This window comes from Etheostoma spectabile, chromosome 2, assembly GCF_008692095.1.
Source record: "Etheostoma spectabile isolate EspeVRDwgs_2016 chromosome 2, UIUC_Espe_1.0, whole genome shotgun sequence".
Classification (NCBI taxonomy): domain Eukaryota; kingdom Metazoa; phylum Chordata; class Actinopteri; order Perciformes; family Percidae; genus Etheostoma; species Etheostoma spectabile.
The window spans coordinates 30,908,411-30,918,561 of NC_045734.1; the positions used below are offsets into that span (position 1 = coordinate 30,908,411).

At 40.5% G+C, this 10,151-nt stretch overlaps 1 protein-coding gene across 4 annotated transcripts in view; it reads left to right on the top strand.

Annotated features, from left to right (window-relative positions):
* LOC116701138 (myotubularin-related protein 7) overlaps nucleotides 1-10,151 on the top strand; it is a 28,444-nt gene that overhangs the window by 15,388 nt on the left and 2,905 nt on the right. For 3 of the 4 annotated variants that reach the window (XM_032534722.1, XM_032534707.1, XM_032534712.1), the window contains exons 11-13: nucleotides 2,097-2,297; nucleotides 6,396-6,530; nucleotides 7,136-7,262. In XM_032534722.1, coding sequence (XP_032390613.1) covers nucleotides 2,097-2,297; nucleotides 6,396-6,530; nucleotides 7,136-7,262 — 463 coding nt within the window. Of the gene's footprint in view, nucleotides 1-2,096; nucleotides 2,298-6,395; nucleotides 6,531-7,135; nucleotides 7,312-10,151 lie in introns of all 4 variants that reach the window. The other variant, XM_032534723.1, reaches the window with a different exon arrangement.

A 10,151-nucleotide genomic window follows, 5' to 3' on the forward strand; every position in this document is an offset into this window, starting at 1 on the left:
TGTGTGTGTGTGTGTGTGTGTGTGTGTGTGTGTGTGTGTGTGTGTGTGGAGACACTGCCAACGCCCCATCTCTGCCTCCAACACAAAGCAGACAAGATTGACTAAAATGTTGGTTTGTTCGTTTGTTGTTTGTATGTACATTCATTTTTATGTCAAAATGAAGGTCGTCTTTATTTTCAATTATAAAAATTTGCAATTACAATATATTGCAATCACCAAACACTCATTTCCATATATCTTGCGATAGGTCCATATATTGACTATCACAACAGGCCTATTTGGAAGTCTGGCTTAAACAGACTGTCTGCAGTATTACAATACTTATGTGTATTTTATTTTTTAAGACAGGGCCAACCATAAATGGGTCAATCCCATTTTAAATAGTACAATAAAACAAAGATCATGACAGTGTATACAGAAAATTGTTGTCTCTTGGTTGGTTTGGTGTCTGTATAAGTAAAGCCCAGGTCAGAACAAAGATTTGCAACGTGCTCTGTTGCTAATCCTGGAACAAATACTAATTAAATTAAAGGTGCAAGCAACATTGAGCAGGCCCTCGCACTCTACATATGTCAGGGGAACTGGCAACTCCCAGTCAATGCCACCATGTATTTCCATGACCGTTGGACACTGCATGCACAAGGTAAACCTAATTCCCTTCATGGAATGCATAGCGTTGGAAATTATATTTTCATTAATTTATTTTGTGCACCACTTTCTGTGGCAATAGAGAACACACACTATTTATATGTCATGCTGTGTATATCATGTTTAAACCACATCATGTGGTGTCAAGTTTCCAGTAAATTTAATGATTTTTCGTTAGGGCTTACCACTAGGTGAGGGCAATGACTATAAGTCATTATTGACTTGAATATGTCCTCAGGCCTGGTCTCTAATCAAGCAGATTGGACAATGTACACACAAGTTAATAACTCTCTATTGAGTGTACTGCGCAGCCTGTAATTGAGCTTGACGACGTAGATGTGACATGAGCAACATGTCCTAAAGTTGTAAGTCTTCTCGTAGCTGTGCCAAGAGAAATCTCAATTACTCTGAATCTTGTAGAGACAGAGAGCATAGGTATATGTAAGGAGATTACATAGGCTCAGGCTAATTATTGCTAACTAAAATGCTACTTAACTTTAGTAATTAAACTTAAATAGCTAAAATAAGTCAAAACTGCCTGCAAGCTTCCCCTGACTATACTATGACTATGTAATTTCTCCACTGTGGACAGAAAGTTGTCTGGTTATGACACCACCTATTTTTATATAACGTCTGCTACAGGGCCATAACGTGAGATACAAGGTAATTAAGTCTTTTCTACATTGTTGTGTTTCTTTAAAAATAAACAATGGACAAGATTCTTTAAATGCTTTGGATTTAAAGTTATTCACTGTCAAAGTGATGCCGAAATGAATAGGAGTCAGTGGAATGCTAATGGAAGGTGATGGCTTGTTAGCCTAGAATCTCCCAAAGGGAGGTACGCTTTCCGGATGCTTACCCCCTTGGTCTTCAGGCCTGGACTCTCATCATGCATGAAAGATTTGGAGCAGATGGGACAATGTCCATTCGAGTTACAACAACTTGTTTCATGACATAACATCCCAGTTCATTGAGCAGCCAGGGCCACACCCTTCCACAAAAAAATCATGATCTTCAAATTGAATTATCATCAAGGTCTTAAGGCTTTCCTGAACACTTTTGAGGTGGATGTGAACAACCCAACAGTTAAAGGACATCAAAGTGTAAAGACTGTAACTTTATTGTTGCCAGTAGGGGGTGCTGTGACAGCACAGACAAAAGTAGATTCTCTATGTTCCTTGTTTTGGTTTTGGTTTTCTCTACGCATATTTTAAATTTACCATTTATGAGACCATTTGAAAAGTGTGATTTTTTAAAAAGATTTACATGCATTTTTCCATTCTCTTTTTAAATGTCTTACACAGTTCTTTAGAATTCAGACTGTTTCATAATTACATATGTCTGTTCAATATTTAATAAAGAATTGGTCACCAAAAAAATCTATATACATGATTTTTTGAAGAGTGTGTAGTGTGATGGACAGTTAAGATTGGGCTGTTTCCCTGCAGGTACGCCCACCTTGATGGAGATCCTAAAGAGGTGTCTCCAGTTATCGATCAGTTTCTGGAGTGTGTGTGGCAGCTGTCTGAGCAGTTCCCATGTGCCTTTGAGTTCAACGAGCGCTTTATCATCGCCATACACACACACGTCTACTCCAGTCAGTATGGGACCTTCCTGGGCAACTGCCAGAAGGAACGCAGGGATATGAGGTAGGACTGACATACACAGATACACTATTAATGCACTGGATGGTCTAAAGATACATGTTAAATCAAAGGTGTATCTTTATCTTTAATCGTCATGTTAACAGAGTGTGTACTTGACAGCAGTGGGGTTAATGACCCTTTCAACGGGAAACAGACAAATATAGCGGGTTGAGAGCTTGCTGGATTCTGTGAGCAAACCGACTTACCTGGTTGGTAGGGACGGGCTGGTTTCCTGTGTCTATTTGCCGATTGCTGAGAGGTCCCCTGGAAATGCGTTCCCAGGCTATGCAAGTCAAGGTCTTTTCTCTTGGAAAAGGGAACAGTGGGGGCTGGTAACTGAGGTAGGCTTCAAAGGGGGAGATACTGGTGGCTGAGTTGGCGAGATTGTTGTTGGAGTACTCCACCCAGGTAAGATGTGCACACCAGGAGGAGGGTTTGGATTCAGTCACACAACAAAAGAGCAAACTCCAGACTCTGGTTTGCTCTCTCTGCCCATTAGTTTGAGGCTCACCGTAGTCCCTAAGGCCTTACAAAAAGCCCTCCAGAAGTGCTACCAGTGTAGAGGGATGGTGGTCTTGCACCTGGATGGTAGGCGAAGCAAGAAGTATGGGCCCACTGCAACATGTGGGAACAGACAGAATCAGGGACAAATAAACTGGTCCATTACGTGGATCTGGTTGTAGTTGTTGAGCCTCCTTGACGTCTTCTGATTCCCAGGTGAGCAGAGAAGGCAGGACGGTGTCCTTGGATGGGTTGACCGCCTCCGTGGAATACCGCCGAGAAATGGCATCTGGCTTAATGTTGTGGGAACCAGAGTGGTAAGTCAGGGTGAAGTAGAAGCGACTAAAGAAGAGGGCCCATCTCCTAGCGGGAGTTCAGTCTCTTAGCAGCTTGGATTTATTACAGGTGTTTATGATCAGTTCAGGCCACAAAGGGCTTTTCAACTCCCGCCAGCAAATGTCTTCAGCGCCATATTCACAGCCAACAACTCGTTGTTGCCAACATCATAGTTTCGCTCTGAATGGAATAAACAGCAAGAGAAGAATGCACAGGGGTATAGGTGTTTATCAATAACAACAAACTGGGACAAAACCGCCCCGACCCCAGTTTCAAAAGCATCTATTTCCACAAAGAACCTTTTACTGGAGTCAGATTAAACAAGAATAGGTGCTGAGGTGAACAACTGTTTTAACCTAGAGCTGGGCAATATATCAATATTATATTGCTATTGAGATATGAGACTAGATATAATATCGTAATATGGCATAAGTGGTGTCTTTTCCTGGTTTTAAAGGCTAAAGTGATGTAATTTTCTGAACTTACCAGACTGTTGTAACTGTTCTATTATTTGACTTTACCCACTTAGTCATTATATCCACATTACTTTTGACTATTTATCAAAAATCTCATTGTGTAAATATTTTGTGAAAGCGCATATCGTTGCGGTATCGAGGTATTTGGTCAAAAATATTATGATATTTGATTTCCTCCATATAACCCATCATCATGCAGGTGCATTACTAAGACCAAAAGGCATTATTCGAGACTCAAAGCGATTTTGTGTAGTACCTTTCCCCCTATAATGGCTCTAAAGCAGAACTGATCAAAAGGAATATGTATTTGTTCTTAATTCAGGCCATGGGAAATCAATGCAAAGTCTAAGGGTCTTATCCTTCTTTGAAACGAAGAAGCCTGCACCCAGTGGTGAGGAGGATTGCCGAATGATTCCTGCTAAAAGAGACTCAGAGATGTTTTTCTCCATAGCCTCTCTCTCAGGCTGCAAAAGATTGTACAATCAACTGGAGGGAAGCAGAGCCCCAGGCAGCAGATCAATTGCACAGCCAAAGGGGAAGTTGGGGGGCAATGACAGGGCTCTCGCTTTACTAAAAACTTCATGAAGGTCATGATACTCGGGCGGCCCTTTAGACAGATCAGGTAGAGGGACATCAGTAGGAAGACACAGAGGTTTCTTGCTGATTACTGGAGATGACCAGGTTACCTTGGCGAAGACTTCCCCATCTAAGGCTAGCGCTGGGATGGGTCTTTCCAAGGGATCCAGATTGCCTCCCAACTGTACTACTAAGCTCTCATCCAGGAGATTTTCCTCTGCACCTTAGTCATTGAGTGCCAAGAGAGGCACACCAAACCTCCAACACTCAAAGAGGCCTGAACTTGCAAACTTGTCTTTAAAGCAAGTGGATTAGCGGCTAGTTTGTGGCTTGTCAAAACACCCACACCAACTGATGAGCCCCCCCTTTTGGGCATACAGGACAAGTGGAAACAAAATGATTGGGCAGTACAGATACTCACCAATGGTTGACTAAGTCTGAACAGCAGCAGCAAGGTGGGAAACTTGTTGTGTCAGCTCTGAACCTTGGGTAGCCATGTTTCTGCTGCTCTCTAAAGGGGCTCTTAAAAACTGTTCATGCTGGCACAGCAATATTCCTTTGCTGGAGAGAGCCTGCCGGATGTCTGCGGGGTCCATAGTGTGGCTAGTTTGGACTGTCAAGCTTGCACTTCAAAAGAGAACTGGACCTACAAGACAGACAAGTCCTTTACTCAGTCCCTTTTATTCCCACTCTTTCGTTCTTGGCACTTACATTGTACTGTTTATCTCATTAGTTGACTTCCTATGCACTTTTTTGGTTTGTCAAGGACTTAGTGAATTTGTCATCATTTATAACCATCATCCTACACATCTACAATTGTCGAGTTCCACTACAGTTAAATTAGGATGCATACAGAACACAGAGCACTGTGTAACCTTATTTATGACAGAGGACAGTAACATCCACATAATTGATTTATTGATTAATTTTATGGCCTTTTTGGCATTGTTGTCCTGTCCTGAATTAACTTCAGGCACATGGGTCTTGATATCTGCGGCTTTAAGGAAAGTAAAGTTCTTTTCATTTTGTCCCATAGGATAATGATGAGCTATTCTATAACCGGATGTTCTACTTCCGGGATTGCTCCATTGCCGCCGAATAATCCGCCGGATGACACTCTTTTTGGCCGGATGTCTGTTACCTTCTGCTTTCTTTGTGTTGTAATTTTAAACTCCGGTGGATTCATGAGGACTATGGTTAGCTGCTACTTAGTTCTGTGCAGGGTGAGTCCAGACAGCTAGCTGGACTATCTGTCCAATTTGAGTTTTCTGTTGCACGAATAAAACAACTTTTGAACGAACACGTTCCACCAAAACAAGTTCCTTCCTAAGGCTGTTTTGCATCAGCACCGTAGCTCTGTCCGATGCTTAGCACTGACCATGACGATTGTGATTGTGATTGTGATTGTTTAAAGAAATGCCAATAAACCCTAGCACGTTCCTCTCCCATCTCTGAATGCTGAACGGACCAGCCAGACCCTCCTTGTAGCACTGTGCAGGAATGTCTGGCAAAGCGAGACTAATGATGAGCTAATAAGAGTGCTAACCCACTGTGATTTAGGCTGAGTATTCAAACCTACATATTTCCTCTGGGATTTTGAAGATCCAGATTGGTACATACAGCCATTACAATTCTGTGCAATAACCCAGTAACACTGTCTCTAAACAGCATATACATTTACTGGTTCCACTTATTATTCCACTTATTTAGTATTTATTCGTCATTCTCATTCTCATATCTCACTTATTATTTACTATTTACTCATCATTCCCATTCTCATATCTCACTTATTATTCAGTTTTTATTCATCATTCTCATTCCCTATTCCAGAGCTGTTCATACTGTTCATATTGTAAAATAATAACATAATACTATTTATTCCAGCATACTTTGACACCGTGCCCCACATTTAAATAATTTTTACTGCACTCTTCATTGCACTCATGCCTCTATATTGTTTCTGTTTAGAGTATGTATATGTTAGTGTGTATATATTGTTTGGTGGTTCTGTATGTGTAAGCGCATTGTGAGCATCAATGTTCCAAAGTAAAATTCCTCGTATGTGTCCTCATACCTGGCAAATAAAGCTGATTCTGATTCTGATTCTAAAAAAGTATAGAATTGATACCTAGAAAACCAGCACTAATCTCTCCATCCAGCATCAGGAAGTTGCTGACTGCGTTGTTGGTTGGTGTGTGTTGTTTGACTACAGACTTCGTGAGCGGAGTCACTCTGTGTGGCCTCAGCTGTGGAAGGACAGGGCTGAGTACACCAACCCTCTGTACAAAGCTGAGCTGAGCCAGAGTCAGGGCGTCCTGCGACCCAACACCACCCCCTATTGCTTCAAGTGAGTTGCTGCACAAGCACACCCAGTGGGACCACATGACTGTATTCTGCCAAAGAATGCTAAAATTATTCTTGGTTCAGAAGTGTATGATAAATACTGTTTGTAGTGGTACATATAGCTGTAGTTTTTATTAGGGGTTGACCGATAGTTTAACAGTTTTTTCAAGGCTGATACCGATACCGATTATTAGTAGTTAATGAAACCGATAACAGATATTTGCAATCAATAGGCATTTAATAGTGAAAATGAAAATGAAAAGTCAAAATTAAGATTTTGTAATGTTACAAACTCCAACACAAAACGTTGTTTAAACATTTACATTGTGAGGAAAATGCTAAATAAATACTGCTCTCCTATGTATGTACTGCCTTTCGAAATAAGTGTAATACCATAATTTATATATCTGTATATCATATATATTTTTAGAACAGTCAAACAGTGCTCTAGAAAGCATTAAAGGGTCCAAAATGTCTGGAATTTGTTTTTCTGACTTATCCATGTTCTTTTCTTTCTTCCCAGCTCGTTCTCAGTCAGATATAAACACAAGCAGTTAAATAAAACATAGTTATTCCTTTATTTTCTCCTTCTTTCCTTTTTGTCTCCAGAATGTGGAAGGGTCTCTATAACCACACAGAGAAATCAACACCTCCTCGCCAGTCACCTGCAGACTTTCTGTCTGCTGTCAGGGAGGAGTCCCAGCAGCTGGAGGAGGAGCTGACCAATCATCAGGAGGTACCGCCAGGAGGAACCGCCCACCACCACTACCTGGGCTCCAGACAAGGCATACAACACACAAAGACACCCCTTTTTGACACCACCATTACCCCTATTATATTCAACACCCATTAGCCAAAACTAATCTGTTTAAATGAGAGATTAAATGAAATTGTCTGAGCAGAAAGTCCAACTGAAATCAATTTTTGCCTAAATTAAACTCTGATGTCTCTTAACCCATTTGTGCCCTAATCCAAAGTAAGTGTAAGCACTCTAAACAAAAAGTCAGGCAGACTTGTGGCACTTTGTTTTCCTCATCCTACAGGATTTGTGGGTACTAAGTAGGATTCAAAACTTATCAGAAAATATAACAATATAACACTTGAACATACATCAGTGTGATCGGAACTACCTATAATGACAGAATACATCTGTGGGAAAAATGTATTTGATGTGTACTTTTTTTGTTTGGCCCATGTCTCACTCGCTAACACAGAGGGGGCTTGTCGTATGACCTTTTTTGGAGCCAGCCACCAGGGTGCAATTGAAATGTTTTGGCTTCACTTCTACAGTCTATGCACCAACCCCTTGGTAGAACCCCAGTGTTGCCCGCAAGTTGAGAATTTACTTGTGGACGGCGATAACAATGCGTTTAGTAATAAACTATTCAAACAAAGGTGAAAACCAATATCTACATATCATTATAGGGGCTGCACGATTATGTCCAAAATGACAATCACAATTATTTTGATCAATACTGTGATCATGATTAATTTATCACGATTATTTGTTGATTTTAACCAAAACATATTGTATTGTCACATAGGCTATAACTGCTGTTTATGTTACATTCTTGTTATGTTGAAGTTGTATGTTGTAGAGACATACGGCTGCAACACATGTAAATTAAAATTAGCTATCTGAAATAAGTAGCGTACAATTTTTTTTTTTAAATGTATTTCTGAGAGAGCTCCTTCACTTGTTTTCAACAATAACTGATTAAAAGAGCTAGGGAAAGAGAGGGAGGGCAATGGACGCACGCACAGAGAGACGGCTGACTCATTATGAATGGGTCCAGCACGGGTTGAATGGCGGGTCAGCGGAGTTACACACGTGGTGTGTATGAAATGTCTGTATTGTCACTGCGCTGCATTTTTTTGAACTATGATATTCTGGCCATGGGTCCCATCTCTGGCCCAGGTCCAGCAGGCTCCGTCTCACACGCTATTAAATGTAAATGTGCTGTATTTATATAGCGCTTTTCCAGTCTTAACAACTGCTCAAAGCGCTTTTACATCTACAGGAAACATTCACCATTCACACACATTCATACACTGTGGCCGGGGCTGCCGTACAAGGTGCCACCTGCTAATCAGATAAACATTCATACACATTCACACTCCGATGCGCAGCACCGGGGGCAACTCGGGGTTCAGTGTCTTGCCCAAGGACACTTCGACAATGACTGCAGGGGCGGGGATCGAACCACCAACCTTCCGATTGGCAGGCAACCGCTCTACCACTGAGCCACAGCCGCCCCTCTACAAACTGAAGTTAGTTGCATTCAATAACTTCTTCTGTGTTTATAGCCGTGGCGGCCGCAATAGCAGAGTTACCAGCGGAAACACTGGTACCAATACAAATGCAAATATTGCCTCTCATGCTTAGGGACAAAATGTTGCGTTTACTGGTAAACAGGTAAACCTTGAGATTGACGTATAACCGACTGCTATGTGTTGAATTTTCCACCCGTAACTCTGTCCTCTGTGACTGTCTACATCTAGAAACTAACCTGCGCGGTAGAGGGAACAACTCTGACTGTCACATGATCAGACGGTGGTTTACGCAGCGGTAGATTGGCTTTGCAAACAAAAAACGGAGTGTTCTATGAAAACGCATTTAAAAAATCGCTCGATCACGCAAATTTGATCGTGGGAAGTAAAAATCGTGATTGTGATTAAAATTTGATTAATTGTCCAGCCCTATATCATTATCAGATCATTTAGAAATAAATAACTATTTACATATTAAACAAATTAGACTAAAAGATGATACAGATACAGATGAAAAGATCGCAACGATACATCTGACACAATTTCAGGGTAGTTATTAGGGCTGTGCAATATGAGGAAAATATGCCATATGCCCTAACGTTGTTGAATATCACGTTAATGATATTACTTGTGATAAATTGATTTTAAAATGTACTCAGTTTTGCCTTTTTGCTGCTTTCAGTATTCTGCTAAAATACAACAAATTGCTCGTTAAATTTAAAACAAATGACAAAAAATGTTCTTTGTCAATTGAATCATTTTTTTTATACCAAATGTTCAGCAGAAAAAATACCCGTAATACTATAATATGATCCATACAAAAAGTTACCTTATTATAAATCTCAACAGTGTTCCCTCCAAATTCCTGTTTTAACCAGGATCTGAAGTCATGTTGGTTTGTGCCGGTGGGCATGGCCTATTTTTATTTTTAACAAGCAAAAAAATGGATGAGGATAGAAACACAGATTTATTTAAACTAGTTTAAACTCCATTTAAGGCAATGGGTCGTCTGGCACGGTATACCAGCGCTAGGGATGGTGATTGTTAATTTTTATTGATATCAGTTTTCAAGACTGCTTAAGGATCCAAGTCTTTATTGATACCATTATTGATACTTTTCTATTATTTAGTGGAAAGACTAGACAACAAATTTTTAATCTTAATAGAACTATTATTGCTTTATTGATTTCTTCTGTCTCTGTGACTGTTTTAATCGGCCCACAGAGCAGTGCTCTCGGTAGCCAGTCCAACTATGTTTTGAATGTTGTTAGGCTAGTGTTTACTAGCTTGGTCTTACCAGACTCTGGTTCATTTTATTTATACATAGAGTCTGGCCACTCTCCATTGACAAGTG